At 49.9% G+C, this 25,537-nt stretch overlaps 1 protein-coding gene across 2 annotated transcripts in view; it reads right to left on the reverse strand.

The window, feature by feature from the left end:
- TP53INP1 (tumor protein p53 inducible nuclear protein 1) overlaps positions 1-25,537 on the reverse strand; it is a 914,054-nt gene that overhangs the window by 884,429 nt on the left and 4,088 nt on the right. The window contains exon 3 of one of the 2 annotated variants that reach the window (XM_049773928.1): positions 21,199-21,484. In XM_049773928.1, coding sequence (XP_049629885.1) covers positions 21,238-21,484 — 247 coding nt within the window. In that variant the 3' untranslated portion in view covers positions 21,199-21,237. Of the gene's footprint in view, positions 1-20,701; positions 21,485-25,537 lie in introns of those variants that run through there. The other variant, XM_049773927.1, reaches the window with a different exon arrangement.

Here is a 25,537-nt window from a genome sequence, read left to right on the forward strand (position 1 = left end):
GTCAAGCCAGGAATAACCCCTGAGCCTGAGCAAGCCAGGAATAACACCTGAGCCTGAGCATTGCCGGGTGTGACCCAAAAACAAAACAAAACAAACAAACAAAAAAAAACCAACAAAAATCAAAATAGGGGCCTGAGCAGTGGCACAAGCGGAAGGGTGCTTGCCTTGCATGGGCTAACCTAGGACAGACTGCGGTTCGATCCCCCAGCGTCCCATATGGTCCCCCAAGCCAGAAGTGATTTCTGAGCACATAGCCAGGAGTAACCCCTGAGTGTCACCGGGTGTGGCCCAACAAACAAAAGAAAAAGAATCAAAATAAACATAAGTATTTACCTGAAATTGGCTCTCCAACATCTTTTTTTTTTTTTTTTTTTTTTTTTTTTTGGTTTTTGGGCCACACCCGGTGATGCTCAGGGGTTACTCCTGGCTATGCGCTCAGAAGTCGCTCCTGGCTTGGGGGACCATATGGGACGCCGGGGGATCGAACCGCGGTCCGTCTCCTAGGCTAGCGCAGATAAGGCAGGCACCTTACCTCGAGCGCCACCGCCCGGCCCCGCTCTCCAACATCTCATGATCCCCCCTACCACCACCAGCACGTCCAGAGCAATCCCTGGGCATTACTGGGTACGAGCTCAAAATAAATACAAATGTCTTCTCTCTGATGGACTTTGGGTCTTTTTCACCTTTTCCCAACCTGACCCCTCATCTCTGAGGTTTTTCTGAGGTATTAGCTGTCATGAAGCCAGTTCCCCCGCTTCCGGGACTAGGTGGCAGATGGGCAAAGAGTCAGACTTATCCTCCTAAAGGTTAAGTTATTTTCAGTATCAGGAATGGTTTAAGAGTCAGTATAGGTGGGCCGGGCGGTGGCGCTAAAGGTAAGGTGCCTGCCTTGCCTGCGCTAGCCTTGGACGGACCACGGTTCGATCCCCCGGTGTCCCATATGGTCCCCCAAGCCAGGAGCAACTTCTGAGCACATAGCCAGGAGTAACCCCTGAGCGTTACCGGGTGTGGCCCAAAAACCAAAAACCAAAAAAAAAAAAAAAAGAGTCAGTATAGGGCCGGAGAGATAGCATGGAGGTAAGGTGTTTGCCTTTCATGTGGAAGGATGGTGGTTCGAATCCAGGCATCCCATATGGGCAGGCTCAGGCCTGCCAGGGGTGATTTTCTGAGCATGGAGCCAGGAGTAACCCCAGAACGCTGCCGGGTGTGACCCAAAAGCCAAAAAAAAAAAAAAAAAGAGTCAGTATAGGGGTCAGAAAGATACTACAGCAGTAGGGCGCTTGCCTTGAATGCAGCTGATCCAGGATGGATGGTGGTTCAAATCCTGGCATCCTATATGGTCCCCTGAGCCTGCCAGGATCAATTTCTGAACACAGAGCCAGGAGTAACCCCTGAGCTCTCCCAGGTATGACCTGTCCCCCCCCTCAAAAAAAAGTCAGGGGCCGGAGAGATAGCATGGAGATAGGGCGTTTGCCTTGCATGCAGAAGGACGGTGGTTCGAATCCCGGCATCCCACACGGTCCCCGGAGCCTGCCAGGAGCAATTTCTGAGCCCCCTGAGTGCTGCTGGGTGTGACCCAAAAACCAAAAAAAAAAAAAGTATAATGACAGTATTGTTAGTCACTGATGACAATGAAAACAACTTTTTTAAAAGGCACTACTCCACAGGAGCCAGAAGTAGGGATGGCATTTGCCTTGCACGGGACCAACCCATGGTTCTCTCTCTGGCATACCATAGAGTCCCTGAAGCCAGCCAGAAGTGATTTCTAAACACAGAGCCAGGAGTAACCCTTGAATGCTGCTGGGTGTGACCCAAAAACAAAGTGTAACATAAAGGAATAATTTGGGGAGGAATTTACGGACTACACCTGGTGATGCTCAGGTTCTTCTGGCTCTGCACAATGAACTCACTCCTGCTGGTGCTCTGGGGACCAGAGATTATCCCCAATGGACCCCATCCAAGATAAATGACCGTTTGTACTATCATTCTGACCCCTAAATAAACAGTTTTTAAACTGTCAATGTGCTAGCTGAACAACTTTTTGGAGCGGTTTTAGATTTCACAGAGACAGCTTGGGATTTCTCCATGCACTCTGTCCATGTGAACCTTTCAGGAGACAGTGTGGCATCAGCCAGATCCCACTCTGCACTTTTTCAGTCTCTACCCACAGACACCACCTGGACCCCCTGAGACCTGCATACCATTTGTTTGTCATGCTTGCCAGTATTCACAGGAGTGTCTTGAGCACCTCCAGGGTTGATCCCTGAACCACCTCTAGATGTGTCTCCCCCCAAAAAACATGCACACATACATACACACATGTCCACAGATTTTCTCCAGCTGGATCAACCTCTTATGATGTTCTCTGCCCTTCCTGGCTCTCCAACTGCTAACTTGTATCTAAAAGAGCTTCTAAATATTCCCCATGACTAATCCAGATTCTGGACTGCATTCCCTCTCCTGCTTGGTGGAATCTGTGGAAACCCCTGGGAGGACCCTCCTTCCTCTCTCCCCTGCTGCTTGTATCCACTGCATTCCCCTTGTAGTCGCTCTATACCTTCTGATGTCCCCAACTCCTCTTGCCCACCCCTTTTTCCCTACTATCTGGGACAAATTCAAGTTAGACAAATTACTGTGCCTGGAGCCTGCAGATGCCACTAAGGTGGATGCTTCGTGGTTAGGGATGCCCTGCTTTTTATTATGTTTTCCCAACTTTTGCTACACCTATGCAAAATATTACCAACCTTTATCTTTAGAAGCATATGCCATAATCTTAGAATCCTGGGATGTGAATTATTTTGATTTTGTATAAGTCAATTAGGGGGAGATGTTGGGTTACTGATCCTACTTTAATATTTGTACTCCACCCTAGGGTGTGCTCTGATGATTGGATTATTCCCTACTTAGTGGGACCTAATTCTTGTCAATAAAAGCAGGGGTCTGAAGAAGGCAGGGGCTCATTTTTCAGTCTTCTTCCATGAGCTGCACTCCTTCTTAGGAGCAGAAATCTTGGGTAGTTGGGCCGGAGAGATAGCATGGAGGTAAGGCATTTGCCTTTCATGCAGAAGGTCATTGGTTCGAATCCCGGCGTCCCATATGGTCCCCCGTGCCTGCCAGGAGCAATTTCTGAGCATGGAGCCAGGAGTAACCCCTGAGCACTGCCGGGTGTGACCCAAAAATCACACACACACACACACACAAAAAGAAATCTTGGGTAGTTGAATTCCTTGCTTGAGCACTGGATTTCCTGGACCCATTCTTGTACCTCTTCACTGTGTGAATCATTTACTACGTTGACATTTGCTTCCAGGCATGTGTCTCATCAGACCCTCATTTTGGAGCCATAGGCTCCACTAACAGATGCTCCACTGTTTGATCCCCCTGCATCGTAGATCTGTGTCTGGAAACAGCTCCAAGTCAGACTGCACTGCCTGCCCAAGATCCGAGTTTAAACCAGGCACCACCTCCATAAACTCCCCCACTACTCTGCCAAATTCCATCATTGTCCACACCCAGTGTCCAGGCAGATCGGCCTCCAGCCTGGCCCAGTATTGCTGAGCAGCACACTCGGAAGAGACACGCCTGAAATGACAACAGTGGTGATAGGGGAGCAGTGTTGGAATGCATATGCCTGCCGGATTCAGGGTTATTGCATTCACCCTATTTCTTGGATTCTTGCTTCCTCTCTCTGATTTTCTTAATTGACTTTATTTAAAGAACATGTATTGGGGCCGGGAAGGTGGCGCTAGAGGTAAGGTGTCTGCCTTGCAAGCGCTAGCGTAGGACGGACCGCAGTTCGATCCCCCAGCGTCCCATATGGTCCCCCCAAGCCAGGGGCGATTTCTGAGCTCATAGCCAGGAGTAACCCCTGAGCGTCAAACGGGTGTATCTCCAATGAGGTCATGAAATTATTGTCAGAAGGTGTAGTAAGCTCTTCTTGCTAGCTGACTGTTCTGTTACTTTATTTGTTTCTGAACATTAGGTGACTTCAGCCACACATTGGCATTTAAATTGGCAATTTCCTATTGGTATGAAAATATTAAACAAAACTGAAGTTGTTGCACGGCCCCCATGCAGCCATGTGGTTCAAGAAGGTATGAGTGGTGGGTATGAATGGCCCACACTCACTCCAAAAAAGTCCTAATAGGGTACCAAAGCAATATAGTACAGCAGGTAAGGTGTTTGCTTTGCATGTGGCTGACCCAAGTTCTGCCCCTGACATCTCATAAGGTCCCCTGAGTGAGCCAGGAGTAATTTCTGAGCACAGAGTCAGGAGTAAAGTGTGCCAGGTGTTCCCCCCTAAAAAAAAAAAAAAGGCAAAAATAAAAAAGTCCTGGTAATATCAGCCCCAATACTGGCATACCTGGAGTTTTGATCAAATTGGTGTTTCTGCAGAGAACTGTAGAGGAATGGTAAAGCAGACCATTGGTGAAGGGTGATTCTGGGTGATGGAGGCAACAAGTGTGGCTTCAGCAGTGAGAGGATTTGGCCCATCCTCTCTTCCCAAGATTGCCAGCTTTCAGATGCATATAGGTATACTATGATTTTTTTTTAAAGCAATTTATTTATTTATTGGTTTTTGGGCCACACCTGGTGATGCTCAAGGGTTACTCAGTTCTGTGCTCAGAAATCACTCCTGGCATGCTTGGGGGACCCTATGGGATGCCAGGAATCAAACCAGGTCCATCCTGGGTCAGCCACATGCAAGACAAATGCCTTACCACTATGCTTTCTCTCCGGCCCCTGTACTATGGATTTTTGCAGCTTGGTTTCTATCTCTTTCAAGAACAGTGCGTCTGGGCCTGGAGAGATAGCACAGTGGCGTTTGCCTTGCAAGCAGCCGATCCAGGACCAAAGGTGGTTAGTTCGAATCCTGGTGTCCCATATGGTCCCCCGTGCCTGCCAGGAGCTATTTCTGAGCAGACAGCCAGGAGTAACCTCTGAGCAATGCCGGGTGTGGCCCAAAAAAACAAAAAACAAAACAAAACAAAAAAAACCAGTGAGTCTATGGAATTGGCTGTGTACAGACATGATGACTGCATTTGCGGGTGTGGTTTCACTCATGATTTTATTTTTTGGGGGGACACACCTGACAGGTCTCAGAGGTTACCCCTGGCTCTGTGCTCAGAGGCCATTCCTGACAGTGGTTCCTGTGGGATGTTGGGGATCAAACCCTGGTTGGTCACTAAGGCAAATACCCTCCCCCTCCCCACTGTGTTATCCAGCTTTTTTTTTTTGGGAGGGGGGGTCACACCCGGCAGCGTTCAGGGGCTGTCCCTGGCTTCACGCATAGAAATTGCTCCTGGCAGGCTCGGGGGACCATATGGGATGCCGGGATTTGAACCACCGCCCTTCTGCATGCAAGGCAAACGCCCTACCTACATGCTATCTCTCCGGCCCCTAATTTTTTTTTGGGGGGGGGGACAGGCACCACACCTGACTGCTAATTGCTTACTGCCAGCTCTCTGCTCAGGCATTACTCCTGAGCTGAGCTGGCCTGTGGGAACTCTGCAATGTCAGGCAGGGCTCAAGCCCAGGTCCACCAAACTGCCGCCAACATCCTTTACTCTTCCATTTTATTTTTCCCTTTCGGGATCCCTAATCAGGGATCACTCCAGATGAGGTTTGCCGGGGAACCTAGGAGGTGCCGGATATCTAACCCAGGTGTTTGTGCAAGGCAAATGCTCTCCTAGCTAGACGCCGTCCTCCTCTTTTGCTTGTTGGGGAGGGCGGTATTTTGTTGCAATTTGTTTTTTAATCTTGGGGTTTGGAACCCACCGTTGGAGCGCAGGCATCACTTCCGGCGGGTTCAGGGCAGCATATGGGATTCACAAATGTCCCTCTGCGCTGTGCTGTCTGTAACTCAGGCCTCCAGCCCATGTCTTGAGAAGACAGTGCTTGTGACACTGTCGGTTCAGTTCTAGCTTCACGCGCACTGCTGTGCTGTGGCCATTGGCCCCCAAGGCCCCCACCAGCCCCAGGCACAGCCCCTGCCTCCTGCTTTCTGCAGGGTGCAGCCTCGCTAGGGAAAGGCTCCATGCTCGGCCTCCGATGCAAAGGGTCTTCTCCTGGGCGCCTTGCCCGCCCGGGTCCCCCTAGTCCGGGGCTGAGCCCGACTCTGCTGGGTTCCCTCTGACCGGCCATTGGCTGCAGGCCTCAGCGCCCTCCGCTGCTTGGCTTCCCTAGGGCCTCTTGGCCCAGCGCTTCTGGGGAGCCTCCCCCGTGGTCGCTCAGACGTCCTTTCCTGCACCTTTCTCAGCACCCTTAGGCGGAGTCTTTCTCTCCCCCAGGCGCGTCCTCCCCGCAGTCGCCAGCAGTGGCTGGAAGGCACGGCCCCGAGCCGCCGCATCTTCCCTGCAGACCCGCATGCTCTGCTGCTGCCCGCTGCTGGCTTGGGGCTAAATACTGGCCATAGGGGCGCCCACCGGGCTCTTCTCTGCCAGCTGGTGCTGAAGTGCACTGGCCCTCACGCACACACCCAGCTCAGTAAGGGGCCACTCTTCCCTGAGGTCAGCAGGAAAACTTGCCTTTGGAACTTCGGAATGTTTTGTTTGGGGGGGCCCACCCGGCTGCGCCCAGGAGTGACTCCGGGCTCTGCACTCCGGAATCACTCCTGGTGGCTCAGGGGACCCTATGGGATGCCAGGAATTGAACCCAAATCTCCCGCATGGAGGGTAAAAGCCCTCCCCACTGTGCTGGCTCAGGGGACTATATGGGATGCCAGGGTTTGAAACACCATCCTTCTGCATGCAAGGCAAACGCTCTTACCTCCATGTTATCTTTCCAGCCCTGTAGTTACTTTTTTTTTTAAGTTTAGTAAGCTGTCTTTTTGTTTTTACTTTCTTAAAGGATAAGTGTTAAAAAAAATACAGTAGTAGCAGTGTGAGAGTGGCAAGCTTTGTTGTTTGCATAGGCCCAGCAAAATATGGGGAAAAAAAAAGAAAAAGAAAAAGCCTTGGCCTAAATACATGGAGACCTCAGCCCTGAAGTTTTCCGGCATCAGACCAACTCAGCTCTAGGCATACCAGGCTGCCCAACCCGAGTCATTCTCCGGCATCAGACCAACTCAGCTCTAGGCATACCAGGCTGCCCAACCCGAGTCATTCTCCATGGTCCCGATGAAAATTTTTGCACATTAGATGTTGTTGGCATCATGTTCCTGTAGTTCAGGGGTCTCAAACTCGCGGCCCGCAGGCCGTTTGCGGCCCTCCGTACAACATTTTGTGGCCCTGCCCTAGAGGAATCTTTTTTTGTTTTGTTTTGTTTTAGTTGTTTGGGTCACACCCCCCAATGTTCAAGGCTTACTACTGACTTTGCACTCAAGGATCACCCCGACTTTGCCTCCTGCGGCCCCCAGGTAAATTGAGTTTGAGACCCCTGCGTAGTTAAAGATTCTGGTTTCTGGACCGGAGAGATAGCATGTAGGTAAGGCGTTTGCCTTGCATGCAGAAGAACGGTGGTTCGAATCTCGACATCCCATGTGGTCCCCTGAGCCTGCCAGGAGTGATTTCTGAGCATAGAGCCAGGAAGAACCCCTAAGTGCTGCCGGGTGTGACCCAAAAACAAATAAACAAGCAAAAAAAAAAAAGATTCTGTTTTCTGGGCCGGCAAGGTGGCGCTAGAGGTAAGGTGTCTGCCTTGCAAGCGCTAGCCAATGAAAGATCGCGACCGTGGTTTTATCCCCCGGCATCCCATATGGTCCCCCCCAAGCCAGGGACAATTTTTGAGCGTTTAGCCAGGAGTAACCCCTGAGCATCAAATGGCCCGAAAAACCAAAAAAAAAAAAAAAAAGATTCTGGTTTCTGTGCATTTCCTTCGTCGAAGTCAGGCTGATGTGGAGCATCGTCTAGTTTCACCTCACCATTAGATGCGGAGAGACCTGCCCTGCAAGCAGGTTGTTGCTGTTGCTAAGTCGTCTGGGTGTTAAGAGAGCACTCTTTGGAGTACGTCAATGCCAGAGCAGCAGTAGGGTCTTCCCTGGTAGTGGTTTGCTTCCTGGTGATGTTCTAGACAATTGTGGTTGTTTCCATAGATGGTATCCATGGTTCAGGGGTGTATGGGCAATGCCCATTCTTCTGAGGCCTGAGCCAAGTCATTAATTATGCCAGTGTTCAGGGTAAAAGGCCTAACTTTGGCTCCTCATTTTTAACATTTTATATTATTAAAATGTTTGGCGTTTGTTGTTTGTTTTGGGACCACACCTGACATTGTTCAGGAGTTACTCCTGGTTCTGCATGCAAGAATCACACCTGGGGGTGCTTGGACCATATTGGATGCCAGAGATCAAACCCAGGGTCTTCTAAGTGCAAGGCAAGCAGCCTCCCCACTTTTCCCCACTAGAGTGTCCCCTCCTTTTTTTTTTGTTTTGGGCCACACCCAGTGACACTCAGTGGTGACTCCTGGCTATGGGCTCAGAAATAGCTCCTGACGTGGGGGGCCATATGGGACGCCGGGGTTCGAACCACCCTGGTCCGTCCTAGGCTAGTGCGCACAAGGCAGATACCTTACTGCTTGTGCCACCACTCCGGCCCTGCTTCTCCCATTTTTGTGGCTCCATGCAGGACAGAAGTTCTCCCAGCACCCCTGCCCCTCATCCTGGGTTCCATAGACAGAGGGAACATACAGGGAATACCTCATTAGCACAGGGCAGGATGTGGGGACCAATAGGGCTCATTCTGCTAAAAGGCTCCCCACCTTCCTGTGTCCACTCCTGGTCTGATACCCCAGCCCTCCCACTCCGCCTGCCACATACATATATAGAGCAATTCTGCATCTCATCCTGAAGCAGTCATTTAGTTCTGAGCCAAGAACCCCAGGCCCCTGCAGCTGAGCCCCTGAGCCCCCACTGGACAAAGGTTTCTGCCCTTCAGAGAATCCTAGGCACATCTGGCAGTTGACAAGGCCTCAGGTACCCCAGCTCGGGCCCAGCTCCCTCCCACTGTGAGCATCTGAGCCTTGCGAGGGCCCAACCCACCAGACAGAGGCCTGGACACTTCCTCTCTGCACTCCCTCTCTGCTCCCAGAACCCCCACGTTGCTCTGGCCTCTCCATCTTCTTTCTTTTTTCTTTTCCTTTTTTTTTGTTTTTTTTTTTTGGGGGGGGGCCACACCCAGTGGCACTCAGGGGTTACTCCTGGCTCTGAGCTCAGAAATCACTCCTGGCAGGTTTGGGGGACCATATGGGATGCTGGGGATTGAATCTGGATCCGTCTCATGTAAAACAAATGCCCTACCCACTGTATTATCTCTCTAGCTCCTGGGCCTCTCCATCCTTGTCCTTTCTTCCCTTTGTAGCAAGGCAGGCACTTCCAGCCTAGTTCCTGCCCGACTCACACCAGACTTTCCCCCCACAGGCTCAGGTCATCAGGGAGACTGCATTTGCTCCATCTGCTGGGGACTGGACCGTCTTTCTCTCCCTACAGGGCTAGGAGCAACCCTATGGCTGACTAAGTCCAAGTCTGGTCCCTGCCCGACAAGATGGATGTCCCTGAGTCTTCTAGAAGATGCAGAGTGAGATCAGTAGGTGATAGCCATCGATAGCCATCAGGAACTTTAAGGAAGGGAGCAGAAATCTTTTCTTGCCATGGGGCACATCTGTGCTCACGGGGTATGGCAAGGGGGCCGCCCTGGGCTCCTGCACATCTGGACAGCAGTGTCCCATCCCATAGGAGGCTGGCAGGCTGCTCAGTCAAAGGGCTCGTGTTCCAGAAAGCAAGAACCCTGAGAAGTTTGAATCTGTGTTAGTTCGAATATCTGTTAGGTATTTACCTGATGACCCAGGAAAGTGAGATGCCATTTCTTTTCCTTTTTTGGAGGGTGGTGGTGGTGCTCAGAACACCTAGCAGTGGGAGCTGGAGTGATAGCACAGTTGTAGGGCATTTGCCTTGCACACAGCCAATCTAGGACGGACTTGGGTTCCATCCCCGCATTCCCATATGGTCCCCCAAGCCTGCCAGGAGAGACTTCTAAGTGCAGAACTAGAAGTAACCCCTGAGTGCCACTGGGGTGACCCAAAAAACAAAAATTAATAAGCAAATAAAGCACCCAGGGCCAGAGCAGTAGAGCAGCTGTAGAGCACTTGCCTTGCACGCATCTGACCCAGGACAGACCTGGTTCAGTTCCTGACATCCCATATGGTCCCTCAAGCCAAGAGTGATTTCTGAGCACAGAGCCAGGAGTAACCCCTGAGCGTCACTGGGTGTGGCCCCAAAACCAAACCAAACCAAAAAAAAAAGCACCCAGCAGTGCTCAAGGGTTACTCTTGGCAATCCTTAGGGACCATCTGGGATTCTTTTTTTTTTTTTTGGGGGGGGGCCACACCTGGTAACGCTCAGGGGTTACTCCTGGCTATGCACTCAGAAGTCGCTCCTGGCTTGGGGGACCATATGGGACACCAGGGGATCGAACCGCGGTCCGTCCAAGGCTAGCGCAGGCAAGGCAGGCACCTTACCTTTAGCGCCACCGCCTGGCCCCCATCTGGGATTCTAATGATCGGAACCAAACCAAGTTGGCTGGGCGCAATGTAAGCACCGTCCCCGCTGCGCTGTCGCTCAGGGCAGCCCTGAAGTTCTATTTTGTGCGAACAGGGGAGGAGTAGGCGCTCCTCTGAGAGACACTGTCTGGTTCGAGAGGTGCATGGGGCCAGTCAGTCAGGCATTGGGCACTATTGCAGAAGAGCCTCCAGCAGGGAACAATGGAACAGTTTCCTCCACGCCTGTCCTTTCCTTCCTGAGTAAACCAGGGTTTGCTATCTATAAACCAAGTCCTTGAAACCCGGGGAGCCTGGAATTGAGAACTTTCCGGCTCTCATCGAAGGGAGTGAGAGCTTCACGTACCTCGTGCTACTTTCCAGCAGTCTCCAGCTGCTCCAGAGAAGGAAATGAGTATTTCTACAGCAAATAGCCACACCCAGTGATGCTCAGGGCTGAATTCTGGCTTTGCACTCAGGGATCACTCTTGGTAATGCTCAGGACCCTATGGAATGCCGAGGATCAAACTCGTGGGTCCTCTCCACTGCACTATGGCTCTGGCCCTGGGGAGTGTAGTTTCTCAGTGAAGGATAAACCAGTCCATGGTGGTGGGAAATGTATCTTGGTGAAGGGTGGTAGACATTGTATGACAGAAATTCAATCATGAGGGCCCGGAGAGATAGCACAGCGGCGTTTGCCTTGCAAGCAGCCGATCCAGGACCAAAGGTGGTTGGTTCGAATCCCGGTGTCCCATAGGGTCCCCCGTGCCTGCCAGGAGCTATTTCTGAGCAGACAGCCAGGAGTAACCCCTGAGCACCGCCGGGTGTGGCCCAAAAACCAAAAAAAAAAAAAAAAAAAGAAATTCAATCATGAATAATTTTGTAACCACAGTGTTTAAGTAAAGCAATTAATTAATTGATTTAAAAATGAAAATTACAGGGCTGGAGCCCGGAGAGATAGCACAGCGGCATTTGCCTTGCAAGCAGCTGATCCAGGACCAAAGGTGGTTGGTTCGAATCCCGGTGTCCCATAGGGTCCCCCGTGCCTGCCAGGAGCTATTTCTGAGCAGACAGCTAGGAGTAACCCCTGAGCACCACCGGGTGTGGCCCAAAAACCAAAAAAAAAAAAAAAAAAAGAAAAGAAAATTACAGGGCTGAATAGGACAGTGGTGGGGCATTTGCCTTGCATTGCAGCAATCCAGGACAGAAGGTGGTTCAAATCCCAGCATCCCATATGGTCTCCCGTGCCTACCAAAAGTGATTTTTTTTTTTTTTATTCTTTTGGTTTTTGGCTTTTGGGTCATACCCAGTGGTGCTCAGGGGTTACTCCTGACTCTGTGCTCAGAAATCAGTCCTGTCTGGCTCAGGGGACTATATGGGCTGGCGGGATTTGATCCACTGTTCATCCTGGGTTGGCTGCGTGCAAGGCAAACGCCCCACCACTGTGCTAACTGTCCGGCCCCAGAAGTGGTTTCTGAGTGCGGAGCCAGGAGTAATCCCTGAGCACTGCAGGATGTGACCCCCCGCCCCCGAAAAAAAGAAAAAGAAAAAAATGACAAGGACTGGAGCAATAGTACAGTGGGTAAGGCACGTACCTTGCACACAGCCAACCTGGGTTTGATCCCCAGCATCCCATATGATCCACTGAGCCTGCAAGGAGTGATTCCTGAGCGCAGAGTCAAGAAGCAACCCCTGAGCACCACTGGGTGTGGCCCAAAAGATAAAGAAAAGAAAATTACTATAAAAGTTTTACCGATGGGCCAGAGCCATAGCACAGTGGCAGTGGTAGGACGTTTGCCTTGCATGCAGCTGATCCAAGACAGACCTCGGTTTGATCCCCGGTGTCCCATATGGTCCTCCAAGCCACAAGTGATTTCTGAATGCATAGCTAGGAGTAACTCCTGAGCATCAGCAGGTAAGGCCCCAAAACAAAACAAACAAACAAAAAAAGGTTTACTTAAAAATGAGTAGGGACCAGAACCATGGCATAGCAGGAAGGGCACTTGATGCAACCAAGCAGGGTTTGGTCCCCTGCACCATATGGTCCCCCAAGCACTGCCAGGAGTGATTCCTAAGTGTAGTGCCAAGAGTGAGCCCTGGGCATCACCAGGTGTGACACCCCCCAAAAAAAGTAAAATGGAAAAATAGATAAAATAAAGACAAAAAGGGACCGGAGCGATAACACAGCAGTAGGATATTTGCCTTACACGCAGCTGACCTAGGACAGACCTCGGTTTGATCCCCCAGTGTCCCATATGGTCCCCCGAGCCAGGAGTGATTTCTGAACGGTTGTCACCCAAAGAAAAACCAAAACAAACAAAAAAGAATAACCATCTGTGAAGGATATAGATGCGTCTTACAGGGTGGAAGCAGTTACCTTCATTCTTAGTGTGAACGTACGGAGTTTGGAATTCAGTTCCCTGTTCCCGAGCATGTGGAGAGGATGTGTGTGTGGGGGGGCAGCCATTCCTTTCTGGGGCTTGAAAACCCCAATGTGACGGAGACATGCCTCTGGCGCCCCCTGCTGAGTAGCACTTTGGAAACACAGAGCTTGGTATCCGCCTGCAGGCTCAAAGGGGCTCTTGCAAAGGGCTTTTTCATTGCCCACTGGCTCTAGGTGTGAGCACCCCCTAGCAGCCCCCTCCTAAAACTGATCCTTCTAGTCGTAAACCAGTGATACTCGGTCACCAGGCTGCCTGGACGCTCTCTGTGGTCACTGCTGTCACTCAGCACAGTCTCATGGTCTCCTACCCTGAAAACTATTTCCAACACATGTGAGTATGATCACTAAACAAAGTGCCGGCGTGCCTGAGACCCACAAGAAGCCTTGCTGGGGTGAAGGGGGCACCATCGAGCCGGGAAAATGGGGCAGTGGTTCCCAAGCAACAGCACAGCTGTCTGAATACAGAGCCCTGAGCACCACCAGCTGTGGTCCAAAAACAAAAAATAAAGAACAGTAGTTGGAACAACACTAGGCTTTTCCCTGGGGCCCCAACACTCCAGGTGTGACCCCTGACACTACAGAGCACAGATAGCACCACACCTGGGGCCCCAGTATCAGCCTGGTTGTTTCAGTATTGCTGGGTCCCCTAAAAGTCATCTTCCTCCCACAAAGGGGGTTCTGAGGACTGGGGAAGTCGCTTAGTGGTAAGGCCCTGTGCACAGAAGACCTGGGTTCAACCCCAGCAGAGCACAAAAGGAAGGAAAAAGGAATTTCCATCATGATTTCCATGGTGGGCCTGGAGAACACACTGGGAATCAGGGTCTCCCCTACAAGGCACTCTGTCCATGTCACAAGTGGACCTGGCAGTCAAGACCTGGGCAGGGGATAGCAGACATGCGATTGTGTAATGGGGTAGAAAAAGTTTTGCAAGATGCGGGAATTAGGCGGGAGAAATGTTGAAAGGACTTGGACATGACAACATCTTGAGCAAGGGCCTTAGCAATCCAGTGACAGCAAGAAAAACAGCAAGATAGGAGCTCAGAGATAAGATGAGGCCGGTAGCACAGAAATGGGTGCATCTAGGCCCACTGCCAAGAGGGATCCCGGGGAAGGGGGGCTGGCACTTTGTTTTGTTTTGTTTAGAGCCACACCCAACGATGCTCAGGGTTTTCTCCTCTTCACTCAGGCACCACTCCTGGCGGTGCTCAGGGAACCCTAAGGGATGCCAGGGATCCAACCCAGGTTGGCTGTGTGCAAACCAAACACCCTCCGCACTGTGCTATTGCTCTGGTCCCCCGGGGTTGACAGTTTAAAGAAAAATAATCTGGGAGTGGGTGGAGAGAAATAAAAGGTGGAAGGAAATAAAGTACAGAAATAGAAAACAGAAGAGACATGGCAGTGAGCAAGCCTTGATTTAAGGTTCTGTACCCCAAAAGGGCACACAGTGCTGATAGAATAAAGACACAGTGGAGGGATGCCACTAGAGACAGGCAAGCCCAGCGGCCAGGCCATGAACAGCTGAGAGTGGCCCTGGGTGCTGTGCTGAGGAGGGGTGGGGCGCTGCAGTTTGCATCTTGGGGCAGGTGGAATTTCAACGAGGAAAAGTAAGAATGGGGGTTAGAGCCATAGCAAAGCGGGGACGCCACATGCCTGGCATACAGTCGACCCAGGTTCAGTCCTTGGCATCCCATATGGTCCTCTGAGCACTGAGCCAGGGTCAAGCCCTAAGCACCACTGAGTGTTGGCCCCAAAGAGTACTAAACATTGTCATTTGAGGGAGCTGGAGTGATAATACAGCAGGGAAGAAGCTTGCTTTGCGTGCAGCAAAACTGGGTTCAATACTTAGGAATCACTCCTGAGTGCAGAGCCAGGAATAACTCCTGAGCATTGCGAGGTGTGTCTTCACACCCCCCAAAAAAATCAAACAATATTGTTTGAGGGGTCAACCTTCTAGAAGCCCCAACACCAAGGAAACATGCAATCATGCAATGAGACAGACTTCAAAAGCACACTCATCCCAACATGCTGCATGGAGCCAGGTGAGACGCCAACCGCCATGGGCAGAGACTGGCACGATAGTACAGTGGTAAGGCATTTGCCTTGCACACGGGCGACCCAGGATGGACCCGGGTTCAATCCCCAGCCACCTTTAGGGACTCTTGGCTTGCCAGGAGTAACCACAGAGCACGGCCGGGTGTGGCCCAAAAACTTAATAGATTAAACAAGAGTCATGGGCAGGCAGGCAGGTATCCCAAGTTGGGGTCCCTGCAAGGACGACCATCCCACTGACACTGCCATCTGCTCTGCCTCAGATGCAAAAGTAGCCCAGGTGCCTGCCTCCCCCCCAGGTCAATAGCTGCAGCCCCACTGGGACCTGCCCCCCCAGCCTACAAGATGCAAGGGGATACAGGATACGTGAGCTTGGAGCTGGGACTGAAAGCCCTCCTGCTTTTGCACTCCACTCTCTCCCCCTGCGCAGCCAGCAGGGGTGTCCATCTACATGAGGGACCTCGTGTGTCTGCCCCTGGACCTTGGGGGGCCCCACTGTGCTCACAGCCCAGGGACCCAGGTCTGAGCACTGCAGCCCAGACTCCGCTGTGAGTGTCCAGGATAACCTCTCCAAGCCCTGGATCGCTGCTGTAGGTCATGGGGATACTGTGGATGGGGCTGAGCCCAGGGTTCTATTCCTTACTTTGGAACCTTTTTATTATTTATTTATGTTTATTATATATATGTATATATACATAACATATATATATATATACATATATATACATATATTGGGTCATACCCGGCAGTGCTCAAGGGTTCCTCCTAGCGCTACGCTCAGAAATCGCTCCTTTCTGGCTCAGGGGATCATATGGAATGCCGGGATTCGAACCACCGACCTTCTGCATGCAATGCAAACACCTTACCTCCGTGCTATCTCTCCGGCCCCCTTTTTTATTTTTTTTTATTGTTTTGATTTTTGGGTCACATCTGGTGGTGCTCAGGTTACTCCTGGCTCTGTGCTGGGGAGTCATATGGTGGTACTCGGACCATATGGGTGGGGCGCTGGGGGCCCCTGGGGCCCTTCTCCACACTCCCCCCACCCAGCGCTGCCCACCCCCAACATTATCCTCCTGGAAAAGTTCTTGACCAGCTAGACGCCTCAGGAGACGGTCGTGGAGGGATGATGGGGGCAGCCCGCAAAGCATCCTTGGCCCTCCACCCCTATCCCTGTGCCTTGTCATCATGCCAGGTGCTGTGCAAAGACTGTGTTCGTGCACAAGGGACTTCCTGACCTTCTCTCCCAGCTAGGAGTCAAAAATGTATCCAAGGGGGTAGATCAGCCCCAGAGCCCAGAGTTTCTGCACATCCGGAGGAGGTATCCTGTGCGCAGAGCTGCCTGCTCCTCTTCCAGGTGACCTTGAAGTCGCTGGGGGGAAATCCAGGCTTCCTTTTTTCTTTTCTTTTCTTTTCTTTTCTTTCTTTCTTTTTTTTTTTTTCTTTTGTTTTGTTTTTGGGCCACAGCGGGTGATGCTCATGGGTTACTCCTGGCTATGCGTTCAGAAACCGCTCCTGGTTTGGGGGACCATCTGGGATGCCAGGAGATTGAACCAAGGTCCGTGTTCAGTTAGCACTTGCAAGGCAGACGCCTTACCACTAGCACCACCACTCCGGATCCTCCTTTTTTTTTTCTCTTTCCTGCTTTCTTTCATGCAGTCACACTTCTGGGGTCCATAGCAGATGCCCATCAAAATGTGCACACTCACCAGTCCTGGGCTTCTCACCCCTCCCAGCCTGAGCAGAGGGGGTCTCACTGTGGCCTCCAGGCTACTGGGATACTTTATTATCTGGGGGGGGGCACACCTAATGATGCTAAGGTGTTTCTCCTGGCTCTGCACTCAGAAATCACTCTTGGTTTTTTTTTTTGGGGGGGGGTCACACCCGGCGTTGCTCAGGGGTTACTCCTGGCTGTCTGCTCAGAAATAGCTCCTGGCAGGCACGGGGGACCCTAGGGGACACCGGGATTCGAACCAACCACCTTTGGTCCTGGATCGGCTGCTTGCAAGGCAAACACCGCTGTGCTATCTCTCCGGGCCCCAGAAATCACTCTTGGCAGGCTTGGAGGGCCCTATAGGATGCCAGAGATAGAAACCAGGTCAACTGTGTGCAAGACAAACCTGTGCTATCACTCCCACTAGACCCAGAACTAATATTTTAAGGGAATGTCTCAGTAGGGATGGACCCTGTTTTTTTTTTGGGGGGGCACACTCATTTGATGCTCAGGGGTTACTCCTGGCTAAGCGCTCAGAAATTGCCCTTGGCTTGGGGGGACCATATGGGATGCCGGGGGATCAAACCGAGGTCCTTCCTTGGCTAGCGTTTGCAAGGCAGTCACCTTACCTCTAGCGCCACCTTGCCGGCCCCAGATGGATCCTGTTTTAAGCAAAATGAAATCTGTGCACACAATCCTTTCACAGTTCTTTTGTTCTGGAGCTACTCCCAACGTTGCTCAGGGCTCACTCCTGGCTCTGGCAAGCTCGAGGAACCCTTGGGGTGCTGGGGACTGAATCCAGGTCAGCTGAGTACAAGATAAGTGCCCTCCCCACTGTGTTATATTCCAGCTTGAAATGTGTTTCAAGCATGCATGAGACATGTTCTGGTCAGCCAGTAAACTGCACTGGCCTTAAGATTAAAAGGCACCAGACTGGGGAAGGGATTTGGAGGGGGGAACAGTGTGGGCCTAGCACATGAGCCCCTGGGGTTCACCCCTGAAAACCAACCAAGTGACTGACCACAAAGAACGAGGAGAGAGAAAGACAAATAAACAACATCTTTATTGATGGACAGATCAAACACCCAGAACTCAAGAATGCAAAATATACCTTGAACCCAGTGATAAAGAACTGGAGTTAATAATACATTGAAGCAATGTGACACTTGTTTTGGCAAAGTGCTGTATTGTTTTTTAGTCTATGTAGAAAACTGACCATCTTAAGAACCTTTCATTAGTAAAAAAAATTCTATATATAAAAATACAGAACAAATGTAGACAGTGGCTCAAGAAAAGAAGCTACCATTTCTGCAGTGACGGGCAGGTTGGCTGCCACTAACCAAATGTCCCTTTGGAGTTTTCAAGTTATTGGAAAAAATTAATGTTTTTTTTTTTTTGGTGTGTGTGTATGTTTAGAAAAACATGAAGAAGGCACATACTACACAACCCAAACTGCCCTTCTAGATCCAAAATGCTGCCCTGCTTTTGAAAAACAAATGTTCCCACAACTTCGCAGGCAAATGACTACACAAACAAACCATTTTTCTTTTGAAAGCACACACACAACCATGAATTCAAGATCCACACTTCATCTCAAGAGAGACAAACCAAAAAAGAAAAAAGGCAAGCATACCCCATTCATACCTGCCAAGTCTAGCCAGGCTGGGCTCGGTTTTCAGAATGCCACTTTGAAAAACAAATCCTACAACTTTACAAGAGTAGAGGGGAGAAAACAAGAACCAAACCAAAACCTCAGCAAAACTGGACAATCACACAATTGACAAAAAATGGCAAGGAAAATTCTCGATGACACACCAAGTATCAACTAAGCTGCCTGCGTCATCCTTTAGGGACCTTTCCCCTTCACTAGCTACTCCCTTACTCCAAAACCACACTGACTTCAAGATTCAAGTGAAATTGGAACATGGCAAGGCTGACACCATTGTAATGTCGTTTTGTACATACAGCATTGAAAAACAAAACCTGAAACTTCAAGCATTCAAAGAAGGGAAGAATACCATCTAGAATAGAATATATCTATGTGGTAGTTGCCACCTTGTAAATCAATTTTCATCTGTCTGGCCCTTCCTTCTATAATAAAAGCAAGAACTTGAGGGGATCATTATTAACCCTAGGCAGGCATGTAAACCCCCCCCCCCCAATCCCCGCTATTCCAGGATACAAAGCAGCTGTTCAACTGAGTCTAAGAAACAAAATCAAGATTCACCTGCAAAGTCCAAAGCCTTCATAGGGTTTCTGCCTCTGTGAGCTGGAGCTCTTGTGTTTCCAACTCCAAGATAATGAGGATGAGGAAGATGGCCTTTTCTCCCATACATACATGACTCCCCAAAACTTGTCTATTCTCTTCTCTTGTGTGCCCATAAAGAAATTACTTCCTGGCAAAGGAAGAGAAATAGCCAAAATATGCTGCAGCCTCAGCCAGACTGACGGCAAATCCATAATAAAGATTTGCAGAGAGGGGGACACTCTTCGTTAGAATCTGGGTGCCAGGGCACCAAGAAGTGGGTGTCAAGGAGATAATGGGGGACTGGAGGATAAGAATGTCCATGAGAGAGAATCTAAGCCCATATTAGAATTCCCACAGGCAAACGGGAATTTTTTTTTTTTTTTTTTTTGCAGCGTGATGCTGCAAAGCCCCACTGCACAGTGCAAGAGCAAAATCAAACAATGGATGTCCAGTGGCCCAGTAAAGCATTCTGAGACCATAGTCTGGAGAAAACTCTCAGCAGGGCCAAGTGGGTTGGCCAAGCCCCTCAGCTGCACTCCATTTTTAGGCAGAGATCCTCAAATCTGAGACCCCAGCTAAAGGAAGAGACCACAAAAGTGTAGTAGATCCTGACCCTGAAAAGCAAACAAAACCAAAAAAAGGCAAAATAGCCCAGAGGGGGAAAACTGTGTTTTCTAGGCACAAAACCTAGTAAGTTAGTAAGTGGGCCAAGGACAGGTAAGCTGGCCCTAAGCACACAGTAGCGGCATCAGATCAGGAGGGATGCCTCAACCTCACCATTCCCATGCCAAGGAGGATCTGACCCCTCAAAACTCAGACATCCACCTGGAAGACTCCTAGGGTCGTAAGAGTTTCCACCAAACACACACAACCTTTTCAAGTGGCCGACCTATGACCCGAGTGCATATATGCACACACACACACAAATACACACACAAACTATACTACAAAACCAAAAAAAAAAAAAAAAAAAAAACAAACTTCTCCCTTCTCCCCACCTGGTAAACACAAAGAGAAATACAGGAAGGTGTAGCCAGTCTGACACTGTTGCAGACTTGGCTGCTAAGGAAAGAAAGGGGAAAAATAAAAAAAGAACAAGTCACAAAAATAAATAAGGAGACAATGGCCACTCCAGGCCATGGTTCTGGGGCCCTTCCTAGGGTTTGGGGCTGCCAGGCCTGGCTCCAACTCCCCACATGTCTCAGTCCCCTTGTGAACACTGCAGGCAGGAGGGAATTGGGATAACAATTGGGGGACAATGTTCTGTGGACTGGAAGTGCACCAGCAGAGGAAATTGGGGGGGGGGGGCATGGAGGTGGGTGAACGAATGGCTCAGGAACACCTCCTCACTGTGGCTATGCAAACAGCAAGTGGCAGGAGTAGGTGCCATGGGAGTTTTCTAGCCTGTGCCTTGCACCCAGTGCCCTGTGTCCAGCCTTACTAGCACCAAGCTTTGTTGCACTGGTGGCGAGATGTTGCCACTGAGGCAGAGCTGGAAAGTACCAGCTGGCCACTCCCCACTACCAGGCTAAGAAAGGGGATCTGGCGTATCCTACAGTCTCAATGGGACAGACAGAAAGAAGGGATCTACATTTCTCTGCAGCCTAGCGCCCCAGCCAGTCCCACTCCTGCACCCCTCCACAGGCCAGTTCTGTCTCCCCCAGATCCTGGTGAGTTACTGCACAAACTGTCCCCACAAACTTAAGATACCTGGAGCCCCAAAGGGCCCAACCACATGGCTCATCTGGAAACCAAACCAAAGCATGCGCTTTGTCCTCCCAAAGCAAGTTGAGCCATTATTTCCATCATGACCCATGGCAATTGGCCACCTGTTAATGCTCATATTAGTGTGTAAAATGTCATTGACAGAAGAGACGATCAAGTATCGGTCTAAAAAAAATAGCATGTGTCTGACCCTGAGAATATATCTTTGCTTCCTCACAAGCCTGATTCGGTGATCCTAGAGAAACTGCGGTGGAAAGATGCTCATTTCTCCTCCACTGGAAGAAATATTTTAAAATATAGAAACGCTAACTTGAGTACCCCTAACCAAACTTAAAGACCCCCCCAAAAATACCACAAAACACTGTCATTGGATCCACATTTCCCCAAAAGAGTCTGGAAAAAATTTACAAAAAACAAAACATCATGTCAACAAGAGCAAAGGCATTACGTGATGCACAGGATGTGACTCTGGTCCCCAAAATCACACCAGTAGTTGAGTCCAACTCTGGTGGCTGTGGAGAGACAGAGTCCTCATTGTCCATCCTACCCCCCGACATGCACCATCACACGTGTGCAAGAGCAGGGGCTGGAAGCTCAGTAATTGTATTGCCGCGGGCAGGGCTGGTGCACTGTCCAGCCACCGGGCCGCGCATGCCGCGAGTGGCACTCCCTGGTGAGATTTTGGCGACGAAGATGATTGCGATTTAGTCTCTCGATGGGCTCTCTGCTCCACTGGGAAGGGCGGAAGCTCTTAGGAGGTCCCAGGAAAGCCGGAGGAGCAGCAGCAAGAGCTGTGACGTAGCAGTGAAGGTGTCGGCCTGCTGTGTTTGGGGTTTCCACCCTGCAATAGAAAAAACAAAACAAAACCATTGGGGCCGGAGAGACAGCAGAGCAGGGAGAGCATTTGCTTTGCACTCGGCAAACTCAGGTTTGATCCCCGGCATCTCATGGGATTCCCCTGAGCACCTCCAGGAGTAAGTCCTGAGCTCAGAGTCAGGAGGAAGCCCTGAGCATCACTGGATGCTGCTCAAAAAAATTCTGTGTTTGGACTTAGGACCAGGGCAGGTCCACAGGAGTCAGAAGGTTGAAGGCCATTTTTTAAGAAGCAAGTCTTTTTTTTTTTTTTTTTTTTTGGTTTTTCGGGCCACACCCGTTCGATGCTCAGGGGTTACTCCTAGCTAAGAGCTCAGAAATCGCCCCTGGCTTGGGGGGACCATATGGGACACCGGGGGATCGAACCTCGGTCCTGATCCTTGGCTAGCGCTTGCAAGGCAGACACCTTACCTCTAGCGTCACGTCGCCGGCCCCAAGAAGCAAGTCTTAATGCTGAATATAACAGAAGCATTCTGATAAGCCCCACTACACAGCACGATTCTGAGTCGGAGGCTGCAGTTGCTTCAGCATGGGCAACCATTGGGCACAGCAACAGACCAAACGCCCAGGGTGGGGAAACGGAGAACCACTGAGTATACATTTTTGCTTTTGGGTCATATATCTGAAGTGTGAGCTACCCACTGCACTCTCTCTCTGGCCCACAGTACACTTCATCAGTGACAGCTTACACACAGGAGAGCAATGAGGACCACAAAGAGCTAGTTGGGCTGGAAGGAGTCCTCACGCAAGGACAGTGATACATGTGGCCTCCAGGTACATCGGGAAAATATTATCCTGTGCTGTATGTGGGCATTGGAAACAGGCAAAGGAACAAGAAGAAGAGTGTGAATGGGCAGAGGATGGTACTTACTCTGAGCCCCGAAGTCTTACAAGCAGCTTTTTCGGGCCCTATAAATGTTAAATGGTGAACTATTAAATCACTAGTCAGATTTAAATTTTTTTTCCTTTTTTTGTTTTTGGGCCACACCCGGTGACGTTCAGGGATCACTTCTGGCTCTGTACGCAGGGTGGTGCTTGGGGGATCCTATGAGATACGAGGGACTGCACCCAGCTTGGCCACATGCAAGGCAAGAGCCCTCCACGATGTACTAACAACTCTAGGCTCTTTTATTGTTTTTTTATTTTTTGGGGGCTTTTGGGCCATACTCGGCTTTGCTCAGGGGTTACTCCTGGCTATCTGCTCAGAAATAGTTCCTGGCAGGCAGGGTGGGGGGGAACCATATGGGACACCAGGACTCCAACCAACCACCTTAGGTCCTGCTTGCAAGGCAATCCCCGCTGTGCTATCTCTCCGGCCCCTAGGCTCTTTTATTTTGTTTTGGGTGACACCCAGTGACGCTCCTGGCAGGCACGGGACCATATGGGATGCTAGGATTCAAACCACCATCCGTACTGAGTTGGCTGCATGCAAGGCAAACACCTTACCGCTGTGCTATTTCTCTGGTCCCAACTCTAGGCTCTTTTTTTTTTTTTTTTCGGTTTTTGGGTCACACCCAGCGGTGCTCAGGGGTTACTCCTGGCTGTCTGCTCAGAAATAGCTCCTGGCAGGCACGGGGGACCCTATGGGACACCGGGATTCGAACCAACCACCTTTGGTCCTGGATCGGCTGCTTGCAAGGCAAACGCCGCTGTGCTATCTCCCCGGGCCCCCCAACTCTAGGCTCTTAAAAGGCTATTTTCTCTCACTGATTGGACACTGTCAGTATTTCCACATTATGATGGGCTGCCCAGAGCTTATTTCATGACATGTCCCTTAAAGTTAAGATTACAGGAGTATATGAAACTTCACCTATAATTTCAAGAAGACGCTTGTGAGTCCCCCCAACCTGTTCTGCCCCCACCCCACCCCCAGCTTCTCTGTGAGAAGCACCCTGCTTTTACACACATCAGCACCACCAGGCTCAGAAGCTTCAAAGACAGGGCCAGAGTAGTGGCACAAGCGGTAAGAGCGTTTGCCTTGCATGTGCTGACCTAGGATGGACCGCAGTTCAATCCCCCAGCACTCCATATGGTCCCCCAAGCCAGGCGCAATTTCTGAGTGCATAGCCATGAGTAACCCTGAGGGTCACCGGGTGTGGCCCAAAAAACAAACAAAGAAACTTCAAAGACACAAGAATCCCGCTCATGGAGGACACAGTCAGACCTGACTTCTAGTTTGGGGAAGGATCTGAGAAATTTTACATTAAAAAGATATATGGAAAAAGAAAAAAATGTGGATGTTTAACACTACTATAAACTAGAGTAATTTGCAGCAATTTGTATTCAGGAAAAATTCATCTAAAGTACATTCTTTGATGCTTTATATACAAAAATATGAATCCTGGCTTTGTGCTCAGGAATTAATCCTGGCGGGTTCGAGGGACCATATGGTATGCAGGGGCAAACCTGGGTCAGCTGTGTGCAAGGCAAATGCCCTCCTTACTGTGCTATTGCACTAGCCCCTGAAAAATACTTTTTTGTTTACCATCCTTAATGCCATACTTAAACATATGGCCCAAAACAAAAACTAGTGAGATGCCAAAATAAATGATTGCTTGCATGGCACAGAAACTGCAAATATGGCGCCGGAGAGATAGCATGGAGGTAAGGCGTTTGCCTTTCATGCGGAAGGTCTGTGGTTCAAATCCCAGCGTCCCATTTGGTCCCCCGAGCCTCCCAGGAGCGATTTCTGAGCATGGAGCCAGGAGTAGCCCCTGAACACTGCCAGGTGTGACCCAAAAACAAACAAACAAAAAAAGAAACTGCAAATATAAGTATACGTTCAGAAATAATATAGCACAGAGGCTACTTGCCTTGTAAGTGGTCAACCCACATTCAATCTCAGGCATCATATATGGTCTCTTAAGCCTGCCAGGAGCAATTCTTGAGCACAGAGCCAGGAGTAAGCCCTACCTGTAGCCAGATGTGGTGTCCGTCCCCCCCCAAAAAAAAGGAAAACTATAAACATAAAGCTGAATGCAATACCCCAGGTCAGTTCACAAAATATTCTCCATAAAATAGTCTGGAGCTTAGTGGGAGGAAGTGAACATAGTTTAAATATCAGATCCTTTTATGTATTTGGCTTCTCGATCAGGTCCAGGGATGCTCAGAGCTTATTCCTGGCAGTCTTGGGGACCAATATGTGATGTTAGAGATCAAACCTGAGCCAACTGCATACAAAGTTGTATGCATACAACTGCATACAAATCTCTCTCCCTGAAATGAAAAATTTTACTGAGAAACAAAACAGAACATTATCTAAGGCAGCAGATTCTAAAATACACCTCAAAGAAAAAGCATTGGGAGTTTCATGATCTCAGGTGTGACGAGGCATTTTTTTTTTGCCTTTATTTTTTATTTTAATTTTAATTAATTAGTTTGAGTTTGGGTCATACCTAGCAGTACTCAGGAGTTACTCCTGGCTCTCTGCTTAGGTGTCACCAAGGGAGGCTTGGGGGACCATATGGGATGCCATATGAGACTGAACCTGGGATGGCCACGTGCAAGGCAAACAGACACCCTACCCGCTATACCATCACTCCTGCCCCAAGAGGAAGCATTTTTTTTTTTTTTTTTTGGTCTTTGGGTCACACCCGGCGGTGCTCAGGGGTTACTCCTGGCTGTCTGCTCAGAAATAGCTCCTGACAGGCACGGGGGACCATATGGGACATCGGGATTCGAACCAACCACCTTTGGTCCTGGATCGGCTGCTTGCAAGGCAAACCTGCTGTGCTATCTCTCTGGGCCAGAGGAAGCATTTTTAACTCTTGCATCTTTATACAGATTTGGTTAGGTTTAGTTTTGGAGCCACAAATGGCAGTGTTCAAGGCTTACTCCTGACTCCCAGGCTTAGGGGACCATGTGGGGTGCTGGGTACCAAAGCAGAGATGTGGCATGCAAACAGTATCCTACCCACTATACTATGGTTCTGGCCTCATGGTCTACAATGCATAGGGAATGCTTCTGCTATGGCTAAGTTATTTATACAGCTACTGAATATGTATGTGAATATGCATGTGCA

The sequence above is a fragment of the Suncus etruscus genome, chromosome 5 (genome assembly GCF_024139225.1).
Source record: "Suncus etruscus isolate mSunEtr1 chromosome 5, mSunEtr1.pri.cur, whole genome shotgun sequence".
Taxonomy (NCBI): Eukaryota; Metazoa; Chordata; class Mammalia; order Eulipotyphla; family Soricidae; genus Suncus; species Suncus etruscus.